Source organism: Hyperolius riggenbachi, chromosome 10 (genome assembly GCF_040937935.1).
Source record: "Hyperolius riggenbachi isolate aHypRig1 chromosome 10, aHypRig1.pri, whole genome shotgun sequence".
Taxonomy (NCBI): Eukaryota; Metazoa; Chordata; class Amphibia; order Anura; family Hyperoliidae; genus Hyperolius; species Hyperolius riggenbachi.
This window is the reverse complement of record NC_090655.1, coordinates 38,034,018-38,056,098: the sequence shown is the minus strand read 5'-3', so window position 1 is coordinate 38,056,098 and position 22,081 is coordinate 38,034,018. Positions and strand designations below refer to the sequence as shown.

The following is a 22,081-nucleotide window of genomic DNA, read 5'->3' as shown; positions in this document are numbered from 1 at the left end:
TTATAAGCGTTCTTTAATGTGACATTCTACCAGATTATCTTCTGAAACAATATAAACTTAAGGACCGCTTCCAGAGCAAGATCATCCGCTAGGCAACCAAGGCAGGTGCCTAGGTCCTAGCAGGTGTTGAGGGGCCCAGCTGCCACTTTGGAGGTGGGCGGTGTCTGAATGCGCAGGGTGGTGATGCGGCGACACACGTCGCGTGACGTCATTACGCTGCAGGGCCGGCCCCGTTGTGATGGCTCACTTCCCTTTTCCGCATAGTGCGGTATTTAATCAGCTGGCAGCGTCTTCAACTCCAGGACTTCACCGCTCTGCCTCACTGCTCTGGTTGCCTCCTTTGCCTATCCCATTGAAAAAGGACACTCCGAAACACCGCGTCTGGGTAATGCAGCGGCGTCTGTGCCCAGCTCTTGCTCTGCCTGCCTATGCTGGACTTTGTGTCAATCTTGTATATATCTCTGTGCAACTTTTCACATGTCATTAGCCAGCACATCTTGTTTAAGTTACAGCAGTCACCATACCTACTTCTGTTACTGGTTGTGCATTTGTTGCACACTGTGTATATATATTGCTACTCAAGCTGAACTTACAGATGATGCTGAGCTTTGTTTTTTATTGCATATTTGCTTCACAGCAATTTGTTTACATGTTTGTGATTGAACTTGTTGGTCTATTTGTATACAATATATCCCTTTTGCATTAGAAATCGCATGGTGTGCGTGTCTTTTTATATATCTATTGATTGTTACTTATATACAGCACCCGAGACTTATTAGATTACTGTATATACTCAAGTATAAGTCTAGAAATGTAGGTCTGACTCACTAAATAAAAGTACAGGGGTCGACTTATAAATGAGTCACGAGCAACACTGAGCACACTAATGTGTGTACTATTAGTGACATTCCCATTTGCAGCAATGTAGCCAGTGGTAAGTGATGATAAAGGAAATGCCAAGAAAACACAGGTCTGACAGTCCTGGCCACAGCAATTTACAAGGAAAGTGGCAGTGGAAAGGGTTTCAGGGTGGTAGTGAGTAATTGCTGCACTTGGGGGCCTGGAGGAGGTATTGGCTGCACTTAAGGGACAGGAGGGGGTAATGGCTGCAATACTGTATGCAGTCCAGTCTTTAACCCCTCCTGGTCCCCAAGTGCAGCTGTTAACTCTTCCTGGATTCCCAAGTTCAGCCACTAACTTTGCTGGGTAGACTAATACTTGAGTCAATACAAAATTATAGGTCAAGAGGGTTGAATATTGGAGTCGACTTATACACAATGTCGACTTGTATTTGAGTATATACGGTATATTTGCTGATTCTTGGTGTGCATTCTTATAATATTTTATTGCCCAGCTGCCACTTTCTCATACCTCTCACACTTCAGATAACTAAAAGAACCACAAGGATGAGACAAAGTTACCACCTTGAATAGGACCCTATTGCATCTTAATCCATCTTTGACCGGTTCACACAGGCATCTGCTCAGCTTGTCGGTCAAATGCTTCTCTGCGGGCATGCAGAAAATCATTTGAAAGCTTCCAGCGGCTTTTGGTGGCTCCCGGTATTTTTCACCTTGCAGGGGGACACAGAGATGCAGCAGAAACAGCATGTTGCTTCCGGGGTTGGCTTAAACAATGGGAAAATTCAGGAAGGGAATGCGGTGTTCACACAGGTAAACAACACTACAGGCACTAAAGTTTGCATATGTGTATCAGCGCCAAGGAAACAAAGTGGCCGCTGCTGAGAGGCAATTACACCAAGCTTTGCTTTTTTAGTAGGAGGGCTTTTTGGTTCCTTTTATCCCCCTATACATTCCTAGTAGTTTGGGTCACCCTGAGCTGCTTGGTTACTCTGTTGTTCTCGTCCAAGCCCTATTTCATACAGCCTTATCAATCCCTGCCATGTACTGAAGAGGACCAAAAGTCCGAAACAGGCTGTCTACATGTGGGTTTGATATGGCTGTGTAAAACTTAAAGCTATAGGCTTGCTATAAACCAGCGGTTCTGGATGCTTGCTTGGCTTCACAAGGGCAAAAAGGGATAATTTGCATATTCAGTAGGGCATTGTGGGTAACCATAAATGTTCACTTATAACTGAATTATTGCAAATTTCCTTCTGTTTTAAGAATGCAATTACACCAAGCTGAGAGAAGAACAATGTCCAGAGTTCACACTACAGGCACCGTCCATTCACTTGAATGGGCAGCAAATTAATGAAGAGAGCGGTGACCGGCAGTAAACATCCTGCAATCGACAGTGTGAAACCCTTACTTAGCTACTGGAGCAAGCATGAAGTGAAAATAACCTGATGAGATGATGAGATAAAAAATTGTATCTTTAACAAAAAGTAGTCTTGGGGCCCATCTCACAAGGGGTCATAAAACAAGTGTGGCATCACGATCTTCACACCCCTAACAAGTGTAGCCACAAATACCTGGGGCTTGATTCACAAAAGGGTGATAACTGAGTTATCACACCTAAAATCTTTGCACGTGCAAACTAGGGTGCTATGTCATTTGCACTCTAGTTTGCACGTGCAAAGCGTTTAGGCGTGATAACTGAGTTTTTAGGCGTGATAACTGAGTTATCACACTTTTGTGAATTAAGCCCCTGATCTGAAGTATAGTCCCCTGTATCGGAGAAAGGGAAGGTTGGTAGTTGGGACCCCCCACAGCTCTGGACCACCTGCGGTCACAGGGGCGGCTCCCCTCTAGTTTTGACCCTGGACATCAGACATCAATTCATTTCCTGCACTACTGTCACTTTAACTGCCATTCTCTGAAATACTACATGGTCTTTTGGAACTTTTTTCCATTGTAGCCACTGTTCCATTGTAGCCACATGCCTAGCAAGTTCCAGTGGCATCCTGTTAATCGGGCGCACAGGAGCGTTGCACACCGGGTGACCTTGATGTGACGTCGCAACTTCCTATTAAATTCCGGCTTCCTAATGTACTGCCATATTATTATGATGTATTTATATAGCACTGACATCTCCTGCAGCACTTTACAGAGTACATAGCCATGTCACTGACTGTCCTCAGAGGAACTCACAATCTAATCCCTACCATAGTCATAGTCTAATGCCCTACCATAATATAACCTGTCTGTAATGTTAGTCCTGGCATCTCTGCAGGAGCGTGTGCATGCACGCGGTCTGACAGCTCCTGGAGGTGGGTGTATAGGGTAACATGCTCTACCTCCGCACTCAGGCACCGGGGGAAGTAGCTAACTGTCTGCTTTGAGAGCATACCAGCAAGTGAGACTGGGCATCTGATTGGTGGATACTGTGTGTGGCCAGCCACTGATTGGTGAGTGTTAATATAAAAGTTTGCCTGTACTCAAGAGTTAACTGTCAGTTATAGTGTTAGCTTCTCTAGCTGCTGAATCTGATTGATCTACTATTGGGATACTTTTGCTTGGACTATGACTGCTGTTTGGACTGCTGCCTGGACTGACCCTTTGCCTGGAATTGATTACTCTTTGGATTGCTGCCTGGACCGACCACTTGCTTGGACATTACTTCTCTTGTGGACTGCTGCCTAGACTGAAACCTTGCCTTGGTTAACCACTGATATCCCCCAGTTTGGCAACTTAACTTTCTCTGTATGACCCTGGACTATCTTTATCATTGCCTGTTTTGTTTGGTTTGATTTGGTGGTACTTCCGCCTTCTATTTCATCAGTGTCCATCACTGGCATCAGTGTCTATATCTTGCACACGTAAAGGAATGTTGAGTCAGCACACTGTTCACCCCTTAACTGAGCGTGGATGTAACACATGGGTGAAGCGTGTAGAGGAGAGTGGGACATAGGTACTGATATTGTAGGCAGGAGATCCCTCAGACCTTACAGCATTGTAGCTCATGGCTAGAAGGATATAAGGCCCATTATCAATAGCCAGGAGGAACAAGAAACCTCTATTGGCATATGCCTACCTCAAAGGACACTGAGGTAGGCACACAAAGTTGGTACTTCCTCTGGATGGTCAAGTGGCAGCTTTTGTGTTTGTTGTATATGGAAAAAGAGGTTGCAAATGGAATATGAAAGTTGTAAATAAGAAGCAACATATGGAAAAGGGGATCTGCTGCTCAGGGGATCTGTATATAAATGAAAGGGGCTGCTATACATAAATGGAATAGGGGCTGCAAAAAGAATAGGAGTGGGTTGTTGCACAGGGACGGATTAAGATCAAGTTGCGCCTGGGGCAAGGTCAGGTTTTGGCGCCTAAAGGTCAGGTTTTGGCGCCTAAACGGCCATTAATTTTGACGCCTTTTTAAGGATTCAACAAACTGCGCCTGGGGCAAGATACCCGCTTGCCCCAACCCCCCCCCCCCCCCCTAGTTCCGTCCCTGTTGTTGCATAAAGAAGGGGAGATGCAAGAAAATTGGCATTGGGGCAGAAAAAGTATAAATCCGACCTTGGCCCCTACTGACATAGGTTTGGAACTTTAAAAAAAAAATAAAAATAAATAACTTACAGCTCTACTTTAAGGCACGGGAAATCAGATTTGAACTGCTAAATAATAATAACTACCTTAAATGATTTATATCTCTCCGAACAGATAACTTCTTCTACTCTGGAGCTTCTTCCATCTTCAATCATCTCCTGGTCAATAAAATCATAATAAGTTAATTAATAAGAGAATCATGCTCAGGATGATTGTCACATCCGGTTCTTAACTTCCACACCTTTGTCCTTATAAAATGAGATAATGCTTTACATGAGCAGTCTGCAGTTCACACATTATTCATTGCTCTTTTAAAGAGACACTGAAGCAAAAACAAAATTATGATATTATGATTTGTATGTGTAGTACAGCTAAGAAATAAAACAGTAAGATCAGATACATCAGTCTAACTGTCTCCAGTACAGGAAGAGTTAAGAAACTCCAGTTATCTCTATGCAAAAAAGCCATTAATCTCTACGACTTTCAAAGTCGTGGAGAGGGCTGTTATCTGACTTTTATTATCTCAAGTGTTATTGAAGTATTTACTTTTCCTCTGCCAGAGGAGAGGTCATTAGTTCACAGACTGCTCTGAAAGAATCATTTTAAATGCTGAGTGTTGTGTAATCTGCACATATTATAGAATGATGCAATGTTAGAAAAAACACTATATACCTGAAAATAAAAATATGAGAATATTTTCTTTGCTGCTAAACTTCTAGTAATTATTCATAGTACACAACCAATTCATTATATCACATTTTTTTTCACTTCAGCGTCTCTTTAAAGAGTTATTCAAAAGTCAACACCAGTGTACATGTTTACTGCTTAACAGAACATAAGCACAAATAACCAGAGCAACTTCAAAATAATACAACCAGAAAAAGCTACATAAAAAAGACTGTGCTCCTATATAAAGGACAAAGCGTATAATTGGATTATTTCATATGAAGGCAAAAAAATACCCCAAACCATAAAAACTTAAACAGCACATCTGGTTGTCATTTAGCGCACTATAATTATCTATTTTGTTTGATTTACACTAGTCTTTAAAATAACAAATAAACTTATGCAGGTGTGCTGAAAATGCTGGGTTATGTGCAGAACTTGCACTGAATTACTGCTATTGCAAAAAGCTTCTCTGAGATTTGGTGCTCTGTAGAGATCCAGTGAAATTGGTGCTCTACAGAGGTGAGATCCAGTGGCATTTGCCGCTCTACAGAGATCCGGTGACATTTTGTGATCTACAGAGATCCGAGACATTTAGTGTTCTACAGAGATCCAATGACATTTGGTGCTCTACAGGGATCTGGTAACATTTGGTGCTCTACAGAGATCCAGTGACATTTTGTGATCTACAGAGATCTGGTAACATTTGGTGCTCTAAAAACAGCGATTCAGTGACATTTGATGATCTACAGAGATCCGGTTACATGCTCTATAGAGATCCAGTGACATGTGGTGCTCTACGGAGATCCAGTGACATTTGATGATCTACAGAGATCCGGTTACTTTTGTGCTCTATAGAGATCCAGTGACATGTGGTGCTCTGCTGAGATCTGGTGATATTTGGTGGTCTACAGAGATACAGAAACATTTGGTGCTTGTGGTGAGATTCACTGAAATTTGTTGCTTTACAAAGAGTCTATGAGGTTTGGTATGCCACACAGATCCAGTAAGTTGCACAGTTCTGTTTTGGTACCCAACAGAGATTCTCTAATATTTTGTGATCTACAAAGATTAATGGAGATCAGTGCTGGGCCGAAATTACGCATTAGCATAATTACGCATCGTAATTCACTACAAATGCACCGTAAGCGTTTTTCGTGGTTATGTTTTTTGTTCAATTAAAATACTTTTTCTAAGTGTTTGTGTGTTTATTTACTTTTAACTCTTAAAGGAAATGGGTAAGGGGTACAAGTACCCCTATACTAAGACCCCCCAAATCCATGGACCATGCGGGCTGGTATAGTCAGGGTGCGGAGCCCCACGCGGCCGGTACTCCGCATTCTGGCTATCCCAGCCTACATGGGGGACAAGGGGTTAAAGAGGTCTGGGAGGGGGGACCCCACGTCGTTTTTTTTTTTATATTTCCCACACTCAGAACGAAGTAAGTAAAACTCTTCCCACTTGGGGGAATCTATGAAAATAAAACACTATTGTTACCTGTGCAAAAAAAACTGACATTTTCCGCATTTAAAAGACATTTTTGCCCTTGAAACTTAAAAATCGATTTTCATAAAAACTATAAGGTCTTTTTGAAAAAAAAAATTTTTCCTCTTATTCCCACTGATCCCCTTAATATACCCTGGGAATTTGGTGTTCCTATATTTTAAGCAGGCTTTGCTATTAACCGTTAAAGTCGGCAGGTTTTTACATGTATATATTTTTCCTTTGAAACTTTAACATCGATTTTCTCAATAACTATAAGGTCTTTTTGAAAAAAAAAAAATTTCCTCTTATTCCTTCTGATCTCCTTAATATATTCTCCAAATTTGAGGCCCTAAGCAATTAAGGGGGCTTTGCTATTAACCCTTAAAGTCGGCGGCTACCTAACATTGATCCATGCGTCAACTTTTCCGCTTGGGAGCATGGCCTTACGCATTAATTGCTAATAGGAAATTACGCGTAAGGCAATAACGTAACAACCTGCATTACGGTATTCTTACGCGTAATTGCGTAAGGGCTATGCGTAATTACAGACATGAACCGTAAATATATATCTACGCCGTAAGCGTAATTCCGTAATGCGTAATAGCGTAAAATTACGCGTAATGATCCGTAAGCGTAGTTTTTTCCATTACGCCCAGCACTGATGGAGATCTGGTATTCTACAGAGATTCACTTCAATTTGTTTCTCTACACAGACTCTATAAGATTTCATGCTGTACAGAGATTTTCTGAGATTTGGTACTCTACAGGAATTTAATAAGATTTGGAACGCTACGGATATGTGTCCTGTGGGGGAGGGGGGGGGAGGGGTCAAGCCACATAATTTAGAGCCATTTTTGCCACTCTCATTGAGTTTAATCCTATAGTTCCGTTTTACTGAAAAAAATGACAGTGACCCCGGGGTAAAGACGCAGTCCTCGGTACTGTACAGGGAGGTGGGGAGAGGCAGTACAGCAGGAGGCAGAGGTGAGGAAGAAGTGCCTCTCCTGCAAGGGACCCGCTTCCCTGTAGGGCCAGCAACAGCGCTGATTGTCCTCATTTTTGGGAGGTGACAGCACAAAGCAGAGGGGCAGAGAGCCATGCTGAGGGTGCACAGAGGCATGTCACTGGGCAGGGAACTCTTTGTCCCATTTGCCACCCCTCCTTCCCTGAATCCGCCAAATGGGGAGTCTTAGGAAGGCATGACCAGATCAGGAGAAACCAGTTTACGTGTACTGTGGCCATCTGACACGTTGGCCTTTATGCAACTAACTTCTCCTCTTGAGTTTTCTCCCAGTAGATAATTTATCAACTTATCTAAAAAATAACTTTTCAGCAGTAAGTAGTTGAGAAAGTATGAAAAATTAGGTAATGTTATAATTTAAGTATTATATGATTGAAGTCGTAGGCCTCAGTTACCTAAACTGAGTTTAGTTAAAAGACTTAGGGCTTGATTCACAAAGCGGTGCAAACCTACTTAGCACGTCGAAAGTTTTTAGACGTGCTAACCAGGGTGCTAAGTAGGTTAGCAACGGATTTCTCAATTGATTAACCTACTTAGCACCCTGGTTAGCACGTCTAAAGACTTTAGACGTGCTAAGTAGGTTAGCACCGCTTTGTGAATCAAGCCCTTGATGTGCAAAGTCTCCCTTCAAACAGCATTTCTAGAAACACTGGAACATGGGTGTTTGTGCCTTACACAGAACCAGTCAAGGTTAAAGAGTTTATCTACCCGCTGAACAGACAGATAGGAGTCTTGTTCTGTAAACATCAGTTATGTTCATGACCGGTGCCTGGAACATGGGACTTTCCAGGCCATGCGCAGTAACAACTCTGCGTGTCATGATACCACGAGGGTCTGAGCCAATTGTAGGCTTGGGGGTATGGCTCAGATGATGTCACTTTTAACTCTTTAGTGACCAGTATTAAAGCAGGTGACCAGCTGCGGAGAGTCACTCTTCTGTTTCCTGTGACGGCTGGCGTCAACCCTTCAATTTTATTTATGTCACTCTAGTGAATAATAATCGCGAAGCAATTGCCAGGAAAATGCTGAATGGAGCACCTTTGCAATGGGCGATAATCGCAAACATTCCACAATCGCAGCAGTGAGAGTAAACTCATAGGATTACTTGGGCAGTGCTATGCTATCCACAGGCACACCCGAGTGTGAATGGACCCTAACTCCATAAACAGCTGGACACAGGTTAATTTTAAAAGAGCTGTCACCAATACTATCTCAGCAAAAAACAACAACACATATACTGTATAAGTAGATAAATACTTGCTCTACTTACATAACATATGTATTGCACTGTCTGCATTTTGATTTTAGTGATTTTGCTATTGTAAAACATCTTAACTGTGTCTATTTTGAAGCCAATCCCTCATCCCAGTCTTCAGGCACTCCCACCCAGCTCTGCAATAGAAAGTGCATTGTCTCAGTATGAGAAATATTGGCCAATCAGAGAGGAACAGAGATATGGGAGGGGGAACAGGAGGGAAAGAGGCTTCAGCCAATCAGGCTGCATTAGTGAAGTCTGAGGGGAACTAAAGGAGCAAATAATAATGAGAAAACCCAGCATGCACTGCAATTTCCTATGTGCGGCAGATGTACCAAATAAGAGCCACAGAAACCGGGGAATGTTTTATGGATAAGAAAACTAAGAGTGATTTTTAACTTTTGGATTTCCTGGTTAGCATCCTTATTACTTGTTTACCAGATAAAAATAAAGAATTGATTTTTGATTTTATGCCCGACAGTTGTAATTTAAAGGCACTCAGCTACACAAGGACTTACAGTATACACTTCTATCACTGTGCGTTATCCATATGGTCGGGCACAAAGCAGTAGACTGGTATTCTCAGTGTCCTCACCTTCACCTTCTGAACCTCCACTTCCTGGCTTTACTTTCTACATCCAAAACATTTATAGGTAACATTTCATATTTAGATTAGTAGTTTTATTACCTTTTTTTTTTTTTATTGTTTTTGTTGTTGTAATCAGTATAATAAATTATTATTAAGAATCCAGCGCTCCCTTTACTTGGGAAGCTTGGTGTTTTGCCAGCGGGCTGAACACTTTAAGCTGTTGTCGTAGCGTTTACCCGAGAGTTATATTTGATGTGACTTTCACTCCAAGTTTTATGAAATGAATCCCTTAGAATATAGCTGCAATATTGCAAAATAGCACCGGATAAGGCAGACGGTAATAACTTTTTCATGACAAAATCTTCCTTCCCAAATAAACACTGTGTCCTTACCTCAATGATGTATTTCATCTCCTGTCCCAGGTGAGGCAAGCCTTCCAAATCTTTCATTGTTACTATGGGAAATGGAAGTGATTTAAGCACAGCTGAGGCTCGGCAAAATGCCACTCGGGGTCCTTTATTTTCCAAAAATTCATAATTTTCTGCCAAGATATCAAAAGCTTCCTACAGAGGACAACAAGAAAGGAGATCTTATATAATTTGTTATTAAGATACAGAGCAGAAGTATGTTCATGCTCACGCTTCTAGAATGAGATGATATCCGCTGATCGGCACAGTAAAGGGAAAGTCTACTGGATAAAGAATAAGGACTTGATTCACAAAAGCGTGATAACTCAGTTATCACGCCTAAAAGCTTTGCACGTGCAAACTATGGTGCTAAGTAGTTGCATGTGCTAACTAGGGTGCTAAGTAGTTTGCACGTGCAAACGACTTAGCACCCTAGTTAGCACATGCAAAGCATGTTAGCACGTGCAAAGTGGCTTTTCACTGGCGTGCTAACACTTTGCATGCTTTAATGAATCAAGCCCTAAGTGTGCAAATAACATATAAACAACAAAACTGACCTCTAATTGTCTTTATCAGTAATACAATTATCCATCACTGAAGGTGGCTATACATCTCTTGACTTGGCAGCGGATTGACCATCTGATTCGATAATTACTATCAAAATGGATGAAAATCTTTGCCCCCAAGAGCATGCACAATCGACTATGCAACCGATTTCAGGTAAAAATAGGTTGCATGTATCCATCGGACATGCTGCAAGATGTCGGGCCTTTGGCTTCAATTCATCAAGCATTACCGCATTTGGTAATGCTGAAAACAGCTGACTTAACGGAGCACTTTAGAAAATGTTAATTCATCAAAGCTGTTACCGAATGAGAAGCTGAAATGACAGAGCAATGAGATAAATTACCTACATGTGCTCAACACATGTCAGCAAATGTCAGTAAATGTTAATTCATCAAGGTTACCACATTCGCTAACACATTCGGTGATTATCTCCAGCTCTCCCCTGTCGTTACAGGCTTCGAAAGCCTTCTGTGTGAATGTTTTCATGATTAGCAGGAGCAGGCAGCCAATAGAAACAGCCCCTGTTCTCCTGCAAGTGCTGCTGATAGGTCACACAGGCTTCTCCACACAAGCTTCCAGACCCCCCAGGCAGTGAGCAGAGAGAATGGGACAAAAGATATCCCCAGATACCCTTCGGTGGTGTAACCCTTTGAGTCCCTGTTTGAAAATGCAAAGATGCTGGTGGTGAAATCACTAAGCATGGCATTTGTAATGTCTCCAGGAAGCTCATCTACGTTGTGGCAAATAAGTAAAGACTGATTTATACTCAGAGCAGCAGTATAAATAACAGTAAATATAACACATGTTTACATCTAAAGGGATGTCTGGATGCCTTCTATTGTAATCAGCTTGTAACAACACAGGGACATTACAAGCTGCTCTGCACCACTCTGCTGTTATCAACAGCCTTTGATGAACTGAAGCCTAGTAGTTCGGTAACTTAACGAACATCTACCACACATGGGAAAATATTGATGAATTAGCACAGTGAAGTGTAAAATACCGAATGCGGTATTTTAAGGACTGGGATTTTGTTATTGAACACCCTTTGATGAATTGAAGCCTTTTTTGTGGTCAATCGGCGGTAACAGCAAGCTATATTGGGACAAGTGACAAATGCGACGAAACCCCCAGCGCTGCCCCCCTAGTGTATGAATGAGGCACCGTGTGCATTTATACATTACCTGTCCTGTGTCACCAACCTGGCGGTGCCCATCCGTCTTCTGAGTCCCTCACTCTTCCATTAGCGGTATACACATGCATGACAGAAGAGCGGGGGGGGGGGGGGGGAAATGGATGGGCACTGCGCGGTAGGCAAAATAGGACAGGTAATGTATACATGCACACACGGGGGTATATTTATACACTAGGGGCAGCAGCGAGTCAGCAGCTGATGAGGCGGACTTAGCTGAGGAGATTGATCGGGAATCAGCCTGCGGTGTATGGGCAGCTGACAGATTTTTTTGCTAATCAGATTTGATCAGAGATTTGTGTCTTGGTTGAATATGCCCATCATCGCTAGTTATATGGCTACTTAAGGTGGCCATACGCAGGACAATTTTTCTCATTTCTCAGAATTGCTTACCTATGGTGGGCTGCTCCTTAGCAGTGGGTTGGTTAGGGTTAGTCATTGAGAGGGGAGTCAGTTAGGGTTAGGCATAGGGGGGGGGGGGGTACTTGGCTAGGGTTAGGCATCAACAGAGTGGGTTGGTTAGGGTTATGGATCGGAGGGGAGGTGGTTAGGGTTAGGCATGGGGGGGGGGGGGTACTTGGCTAGGGTTAGGCATCAACAGAGTGGGTTGGTTAGGGTTATGGATCGGAGGGGAGGTGGTTAGGGTTAGGCATGAGGTGGTAAGTCAGTTAGGGTTTGGCATTGGATTGAAGGTTGGTTAGGGTTAGGAATAAGCGGGGGATGAGTTTGAGTTAGGCACTAAAAAGGAGGGCTCATGTGAGAGTTGGGTTATAGTAAAATGTTCTACTATCAGAATTATCCAGTGATTCATAGTAGAATATCAGAAATTTACCGATATTCTACTTTTTAAAATCTACGCACACAAACAATCCCAGTTTTAAAACAAAGTGGTGATAATCACCATGGAAGTATCCAAGCTTGTGACAGCAATACTAGGGTGATATCGCCACTTGTGTCCTGGACAGGAGTAAAAAAACAGCAGGGAACTGAATGATGTCCTGTCTTGCCCAAGGGGAAAAGTCTTGTATAAGCGGAGTTGCTCCGTAAGAAAAGTTTGTTGATCTTGCAGCGTCTCGCTGTCACTTGTCACCGCTGAATTTACCTCTCGTGGCAGGAAAGTTTGTAGCTAAGAATTTAGTAGGCCCTGCTGTGTAGACATAGTACCCATAGTGAAGTGTGTGAATCACTGTCTGGCGGGTGAAGGGTAGGGTCACCTCATATATGGCCGCAGTGTGCCGTTTGTCACGGGGGCAATGGTAATCTGATCCTTTTTTATGAATCCCTTCATTCCTATGTCCAGAGGGCACACTACTTTAGAAAGCGATTTCTGAAATATATGGCCACAATAAAACAGCATTGCCAAATCAATGCCCTGTTTATATGTATCGGATGTGTTGAAGTGGCAGTTACACATGACAAATACATTGCTCCTCGGGCTCCTAAAATCAGTCCGGCTTTAATGTGTGGCTTTTATTTCTTTTTTATGTATAAAGAGAAGAGTTGAAACGGCTCGAGCGGTTCGGGCCGTTTCCAGCAGCGACATATTTCTCCCGCACACATATTCGAAATGGCCAATCTGACGCCACCCTCTGCATCGCTAATTTCCATCTTTTATTACATTGCTTGCATTCAAAATCATAACAACAACATCACACTGACAGACCCAATAGGCCTGATTTACTGAGGCAGCTCTATTGCAGAGCGGGAAATTTTGGGCACCAAGGAAGTTGGGGTGCCCCCAAGTTCCCATGTTTATTGCAGCTATGAATCAAAATTTACCAAGCCAACCATCCCCCTCTCCCCAAAACCCTTGTCCAACCCATGGACTAAGGGTTCTTCCCTACTTCCGGTGCCCAGGAGGAGCTAGGGGTGTCAGTGCCCTGGGGGTTGGTTAATGGTGGCATTTGGGAGTTCCCTTTAAGAAGGGGATCTCAGATACCCTTCCCATCCCCAGGTGAAATGAGTATAGGAGTACTGACATACCCCTTACCCATTTCCACAAAGAGTTAAAATGAAAAAAAAAGGCCATTTAGGAAAAAGTCATTTAATGTACTTAATTAACCATCAATACTTCCCTTTTTTTACTCCCATGACAGTATCCTCGGAGATGGTCCAGCACCATTTCCTCTTGATACCCGATGAATTATGGAGAGCACCACGCGTGTTGATCTCTGCCCTGATGACCGGCGGCGAACAGTATCGCACACGTCGATCTCCTTCCCAGCCCTGGACTTGTGAGTAATGACAATCTGAATTCGGCTGCAGAATGTCATTTTGCTAAAAGTTTTCTTTGAAGTATTCCTAATTGATTTTCTCAAAAACTATTGGGTCTTTGAATGTTTTTGTTCCTCTTGTTCCCACTGTTCCCTCCTTAACATACCATCCAAATTAGCATGTACGGGGGCTTTGCTAAAGTATTTAGATGTTCATCTGGCATTAAAGTCAATGGGCTCTCCGCGAACGTTCATTCATGCTGTTTTTCCATCCTCATCCTCTAACACCAACCCTCCCTACTTATGGCTAACCTACACCATAAATACACCTAACATTAACCCCCCCATCTATGCCTAACATGGACCTTCCCATACCTAGATCTAACATTAACCCCCCCCCCCTCCCTACACCTAACACTATCCCTGAGCTCCACTCCGATACCGCTCTATAAAACCTGATAACAGTAGTCAGCTTTACATATAGCCGATAACATTATTTGGCTATACCTGCAATAGTTACAGGGCGATGCCAGTTGGGTGGAGATAGGCGGGACCACTTTCTCATCCTAGGGGATTTTACATTGGGTGTGTTGGGATACCTGATTGCATATCTAATTTGCTTATTTATTCATTATTCAAAACGCTTGCTAGTGGTCTAAAAGCCAGTTTACTAACAAGGGGCTTTATTCACTAAACCGTGATAACTCCTATCACCACCGCGCTAGCGTTTTCGTGTTTTTGCACACATTCGTGAATTTTCGCAAGCAAATATTCGCGTTTGCGCACGGAAATTCACGATTGCATGTGAAAATGCACGCAAAAAACGCTAGCGCGGCCATGATAGGAGTTATCGCGTTTTAGTGAATGAAGCCCAAGGTGTGAAAACATCACCTAGGAGAGAACTCAGGAGTAAAGCTTAAAGGGGCACTACAGCAAAAAAACTAAAATTTAAAATATGTGCAAACATATACAAATAAGAAGTACATTTTTTCCAGCGTAAAATGAGCCATAAATTACTTTTCTCCTATGTTCTTGTCACTTACAGTAGGTAGTAGAAATCTGACAGAAGTGACAGGTTTTGGACTAGTCCATCTCTTCATAGGGTATTCCCAGCAAGGCTTTTATTCTTTATAAAGATATTCCCTAAAAAGGATTCAAACAATGATGCTGGCCAGCTTCCCTGCTCCCTACACAGTTTTTTGGCAGTTGGACAGAGCAACTGCCATTCACTAAGTGCTTTTGAAAATAAATATATCCCTGAGAATCCCCTATAAAGAGAGTCCAAAACCTGTCACTTCTGTCATATTTCTACTACCTACTATAAGTGACAGCAACATAGGAGAAGAGTAATTTATGGCTCATTTTACTCTGGAAAAAATGTACTTCTTATTTGTATATGTTTGCACTTATTTTAAATTTTACAGATTTTCCCTTTTAATTGCATATAGGCCCATAAGAGCTGGCAATGAGTTGCTGTGCAATGGCGAGCCAACAGTGTTCTCTTGAATGAATAAGTCCTCACTGTCATAAGCAACCAGCAGGTACATGCAGGTTACGCTGCTCCATCTCTAAGCCTACCATAGTAAGCTAAATGAAGTTCTGTAGATATGTGTTTACCCTTTGCCGAAATGACCACAATCAATGATCCTTTGCTGTTCAAGCAACAGGCCTTTTATTCAGGATAGGAAATAACCTGCTGACCATACGCCAAAGGGTGAGAGATGCAATCACATTGGTGGACTACATCTCGGCATCCTATGCCATGTGACATCAGCACTTCAAACTGCGGCATCTGCGGCTGGGACAGACCAGTGGACCGCATACAGAGGGGGGGGGGGGGGCTAGGGTGCAGCACCCCAAAAATAATTAAATGCTTATTACCCCCCACCCCCAACAGCTCAGACTACTTACAAATCTCCCTTAGAGGAAAGTTCATTTGATTAATTTTTTAATAGCTTTCAGAGCCCTTTTGTAATAAATAGGAAGAAGCCGCCGCGCGGACTGCCGGCAAGGCGGCTGATTTCGCGTCCAGCGCGGCGGTTTCCGCGCAGCAACGCCTGTCTGGGTCGGCTGGGATCTCTAGTGCACCTGGATGGAGAGCTACGCACGCGCACGCCAGAAGTCAGGACCTTTATGCCAGCAGATGTGTCAGCTGATCAGGACGATCAGCTGATTCCTGCTCGACTCCTGATTGGCTGAGTGACTCGGGCGGGGCGGCAGAGTCCTGCAACTATACATACAGCTTGCTTGTCAGTTGCTGGTTGTTTGCCGTTGCGAACACTTACGTGGAAGCACTCAGACCTAGTCAGATCCTACAGTGTGTTAGAACCAGGAGGACCTGGGAATTCACACTGAGCCAGATTACTTCTGTGTATTACTTGTGTTATACTTCAGACTAGTTCTAGGGTGTCGAGACCACGGACCTCACACCCAAGATTAGGGACTCTGTGTTATCATTGTGTTATACTTCAGACTAGTTCCAGGGTGTAGAGACCACGGACCTCACACTCAAGATTAGGCATTGTTTGATATCTGTTATGACCTGTTGCATTCCTGACTATCGCTCTGCTTTCTGATTCGGTACCTACGCATATCTGATAACTGTTGCCAAACCCTGCCTGTCTCTGGATACCGAATCAGCCTTTTGTCTTTGTACCTTGTTTGTCCGTGTGTTGCCGACCTGGCTTGCCCGACCTCTAAAGCTATCTCTCTCCTTAGGAGATAGTCTCCAGACCTCCACACCACCTTCCTGGTGTCACTCACTCACAGGTCCTTCCTGCCTTCAGCCTGGGACTCAACCCCTTTGGAGGTCTCAGGCTGCTGGAAGGTTGTTGCTCTTTCCAAAAGGCAGTTTCGCCCATACTGCCAAAGACCACCTGCACCTCGGGTGGTCTTACTCAAAGTTATTACTGTTGCACTAAACACTCACACTATTTAGGTGTCCAGAGGTTAGTTATACTTGGATTATCGGTGATTCTGCAGATCATCAATAATCGGGTATAATCTGTATTCTTGGTGATACTGCAGAACACCAATAATCAGATTCTCTCTGTGTGCTGACACCGATCGTTACAGAACGACAGACCAAAACCAAATGGACGCACTGTATAGCCATGTTGAAGTCCTGACCACCGCGGTAAACAATCTTTCTGGGGTAATTCTTAACCAACAGACCCAGATCAGCCAGTTATTTGGGGCTATTCAGGAACTTAAATCGGCAATGAATTCAGTGCGATCTCCTCTAGTCACGGATATTCGTATGTCCGTACCTGAAAAGTTTTCTGGCCATAGATCTGACTTTCGAAATTTCAGGAATCGTGTGTTGTCTTATTTTGAATTGAGGCCTACCTTGTCAGGAACTGAGGCCCAAAGGGTAACATTTATAAAGACCCTGCTGTCGGGTGATTCCCAAACGTGGGCATATAGCCTACACGCTGAGCATGAGGCATTATCATCAGTTCAGGAATTTTATAAAGCCATGGCCATTATATATGATGACCCGGATATTTCGTCTACTACTGAGAGGAAGCTCAAGATGCTCAGACAGGGTCATAAATCGGTAGAGGTTTACGTCGCTGAGTTTAGGAAGTGGGCTGTCTCGGCTAGATGGGAAACATATGCTCTATTAGATTGTTTTTTGGCAGGATTGTTGGATGCAATCCATGACGTAATGATAGGACATCCTGAGCCCAAATCTGTAGATGAGGCAATTTCTTTGGCCGTGCAGATAGATCGCCGTTTGCGCTACCAGAAACAGATTCGTGGTAGGAATGCAATTAGGTCTCTCTCAGACGATTCTTCTCGATCTTCGTCACCCTCTGACGAGTCGATGCAAATCGGATATTCAGGGCTGAGTCAGGTGAAGAAGAGTCACAGAAGGCCATGAAAACGCGATCTATATGGTGCTAAGGGGCCAAGAGAATGCTGCTGCCTGGGGTTGGTCAACACCATAGGCGAGCAGTCCTTACCTCTAAACAATTATCGTCTGCTCCTTCCTTGCTCTATTAAATGGGAGGGTCAGACTAGTTCCGCAGAAGCCGTTGTGGACTCCGGTTCTGCAGCGAACCTCATTGATTACGATTTCGTTAAAAAATTGGGGATACCTTTGTCCCCACCTGACCGGCAGATTCTGGTCACTGCAGCGGATGACTCTCCGTTGCAGAGTAGTCGATCTCTTCTCCAAACCCCCTTGTTGTCATGTTGTTTAGGGGCATTACATGAAGAGAGATTGCAGTTCCTGGTTATGCCCATGGCAACCTCCACCATTGTTCTTGGTATGCCCTGGTTGCAGCTCCACTCTCCACAGATTGACTGGGCTTTAGGTCAGTTACTGAAATGGTCAGCCTACTGCCTTCAGCATTGCTTGGAGAGAGCGGCAGTTAGTGCTACCAAGATACAGGTTGGAGGAGTGTCAGTGCAGGTCAAAGCAGAACCTTTAGTTAAAAGTTCCGAGCCTGAAACCGGTCTACCTCGAGAGGTGGTCAGGGCACCTGCGGAGATGGTGGAGGACTGGATTCCTAATCTGGGCCCTTGCCAGCGAGAAATTCTAGAGGGTAAAACATCTCGTCAGACCTCATCAGGTACATTACAACATTTACCAGTGTCAAGGAAACCCCGGACCCAGAAAAATCAGACTAGTAAGAGAAAGTCTGTAGAGTGTGAGTTTTCCCCAGGGGACATGGTGTACGTATCCTCTCGGCATGGGGCCCTGGAGCAATTATCACCCAGACTGGGTCCTACATTCATAGGACCATTCCCAGTGACCAGGAAAGTTAATTTTTTTACCTATGCTGTCGATCTCCCAGCCAGTATGAGAGGTGCAAGATCAGTCCATGTGTCTCGGTTCATGCCAGCAGTGCACGTGGATTCCCCTCCCTCCCTCCCTGTGATGGTAAAAGACCAATCGGGATGTGAGACCGAAAAAATTCTTGACCCGCATTTTGAGAACCCGGGTGGGAAGTGTCCGGAGTCCACTCCTCGGGGGGGGGGGGGGGGGGATACTGTAATAGATGGCGGAGAAGCCGCCGCGCGGACTGCCAGCAAGGCGGCTGATTCCGCGTCCAGGGCGGCGGTTTCCACGCAGCAACGCGTGTCTGGGTCGGCTGGGATCTCTAGTGCACCTGGAAGGAGAGTAACGCACGCGCGCCAGAAGTCAGGACCTTTATGCCAGCAGGAGATGTGTCAGCTGATCAGGACGATCAGCTGATTCCTGCTGGACTCCTGATTGGCTGAGTGGCTCGGGCGGGGCGGCAGAGTCCTGCAACTATATATACATCTTGCTTGTCAGTTGCTGGTTGTCTGCCGTTGCGAACACTTACGTGGAAGCACTCAGACCTAGTCAGATCCTACAGTGTGTTAGAACCAGGAGGACCTGGGAATTCACACTGAGCCAGATTACTTCTGTGTATTACTTGTGTTATACATCAGACTAGTTCCAGGCTGTCGAGACCACGGACCTCACACCCAAGATTAGGGACTCTGTGTTTTCATTGTGTTATACTTCAGACTAGTTTCAGGGTGTCGAGACCACGGACCTCACACCCAAGTCTAGGAATACTCTGTACCATCATATTATACTCCAGACTAGTTCCAGGGTGTAGAGACCACGGACCTCACACTCAAGACTAGGCATTGTTTGATATCTGTTATGACCTGTTGCATTCCTGACTATCCTTCTGCTTTCTGATTCGGTACCTACGCATATCTGATAACTGTTGCCAAACCCTGCCTGTCTCTGAATACCGAATCAGCCTTCTGTCTTAGTACCTTGTTTGTCCGTGTGTTGCATGACCTGGCTTGCCCGACCTCGAGAGTTATCTCTCTCCTTAGGAGATAGTCTCCAGACCTCCACACTCCAGACCTCCACACCACCTTCCTGGTGTCACTCACTCACAGGTCCTTCCTACCTTCAGCCTGGGACTCCACCCCTTTGGAGGTCTCAGGCTGCTGGAAGGTTGTTGCTCTTTCCAAGAAGCAGTTTCGCCCATACTGCCAAAGACCACCTGCACATCGGGTGGTCTTACTCAAAGTTATTACTGTTGCACTAAACACTCACACTATTTAAGTGTCCAGAGGTTAGTTATACTTGGATTATCGGTGATTCTGCAGATCATCAATAAATCGGGTATAATCTGTATCCTTGGTGATACTGCAGATCACCAATAATCAGATTCTCTCTGTGTGCTGACACCGATCGTTACACCTTTAAATATTTTTACTATACAGTATGTTAAGCTGTTTTCTTTATATGATCTTATTTCTGATTTAAAGAGGAACAGTAACAATAAGAGGGGAAAAAATAGAAGAGAGATGAATAAATGATTGATATTCACCATGTCATTTGTTGTTATTGTTTGATCCACAATCATCCTGAAAATCATCATCTTTACTACTGGCAGACATGAAAAAAAAAAACAGGACCAACTGCCAGTATGTATTACCAACCCCATAACAAAGCAATAGGCTGAAAGGTTGTTTTTACACAGAGGGAAAAACTGGTTGCTTGGCAGTTGGAAACAGATGTTATTTCCCACAATGCAACAAGGCCCACAGACAGGGAACTGTCAGGACCTAGGTTTCTGACATCATACTGTGGGAGGGGTTTTACCACAATATCAGCCACACAGACACCCCCTCTGATCTATTTGATAAAAAGTAAAGATTTCTCATGGGGAAAAGGGGTATCAGCTACTGATTGGGATAAAGTTTACCCTTGATTACAGTTCCTCTTTAAATATACAGATTAATAGCACACAAATCATTTCTCAGCAACCTATTCAATAATAACGCAAACATTTAGGGTCAGGGCTATATATTGATTCTATTGTGATTCCTCCGCAATGCCATTCTCCATCCATCAAGGTACTATATAGGTTCCATGTGTTACTGGACACATAAATAAAAACAAAAAAATATAAGCAAGGTCAGGTATTTAGCTACTAAACACAATGGTGCCAGCAAAAACAAAAAACAACAATAATAAATATAGAACCAGGAAAAAAAATGGATTAAGCTGAATATCTGGCCACAAAAATATCATTACGCGTTAGAAAATAGAGGCATTGGCCGTGATAAAAGATTAAGCTTCTGTAACCCTTTTGCCAAGGGCCAGTGAGCAGGCACTGCAGATGCATGGGAAATTACAGACAGCTGCTTTGGGGGGGGGGGGGGGGTGTCTGTCTCCCTCTGTACTCATAAAATATAATACAAGTGAAACACATCTACGGAGAGCAACAGGAGGGAAGGGGGAGGGAAGGGAGGGATGGGGAGAAATTACAAATGCAAACTTGCCTAACGTATCCTATCAATCTAGAGAGGTGTTTTAGGTAAGCGCACTATTGTGGAACAATGTCAGGCCTGTAGACATATCCACCCACGAATCAGCTCCAATGCCCCAATCTAACTCCACACACTTCACCCTATGTGGTGCATCCCCACTTGAACGGTAGGTGAAGAGACAACACCTACCCAACTTCGGTGACACGCAGGCCATTAGTGTGCAAGGTATTGGAGCTGAATGCAGGGTGAGCAAATAAACTTCCAGGCCAAACAAGGAAACAGAATAAAGTCCAGCAACAGTCCAGGGTCATACACAGGTAAGCAGAAATAGCACAGTACCGGAGTGCAAGGCAGAGAGTAGTCAAATAATGTTTTCGAAACCAAAACCAGGCACCAATGGTCGTCACCCTATGTGGTGCATTCTTGTTTGAACAGGAGGTGAGGAAGAAACACCTACCTGACTTCAGTTACACCCAGGCCTTTAGTGTGCAAAGTATTGGTAGCTGAATGCAGGGTGAGCGAATAATATTCCAGGCCAAACAAGGATTCAGAGTAAGCAAAGTCCAGCAACAGTCCAGGATCATACACGGGTAATTGGATATATCGCGGTACAGGAGGACTAGGCAAAGAGGTCAAAAACGTGTCCGAGGTCGAACCAGGCAGCAAACAGTCATAATGTAATCCAGGCAAGAGGTCAGTACAGGCGGCAGGCAAGGGAAGGTCCAATAACAAGCAGAAGTTGAAGTCCAGGTAATCCAATAGAACAAAATCAGAGGTCGAAGTCCAGGTAATCCAATAGAACAAAGTACAATACAGAGCACCCAACAAGCAAGAGGCAATGTGTTACAGAAACAGAGGTGTTTAAATACCTTCATTCATCCAATCAGTGGTCGGCCACTCTCACATCACCCAATCAGCCATGAAAGCCCTGCCTGAAGGTCAGCTGCTAAGGAGTCAGCT

The 22,081-nt window shown here is 43.9% G+C and overlaps 1 protein-coding gene across 3 annotated transcripts in view; it reads right to left on the bottom strand.

Annotated features, from left to right (window-relative positions):
• DNTT (DNA nucleotidylexotransferase) overlaps positions 1-22,081 on the bottom strand; it is a 614,660-nt gene that overhangs the window by 395,073 nt on the left and 197,506 nt on the right. For all 3 annotated transcript variants that reach the window (XM_068258688.1, XM_068258686.1, XM_068258687.1), the window contains exons 4-5: positions 9,857-10,027; positions 4,535-4,606 (exon numbers count right to left, since the gene is read on the bottom strand). In XM_068258688.1, the coding sequence (XP_068114789.1) occupies positions 4,535-4,606; positions 9,857-10,027 (243 nt within the window). The remainder of the gene's footprint in view (positions 1-4,534; positions 4,607-9,856; positions 10,028-22,081) is intronic.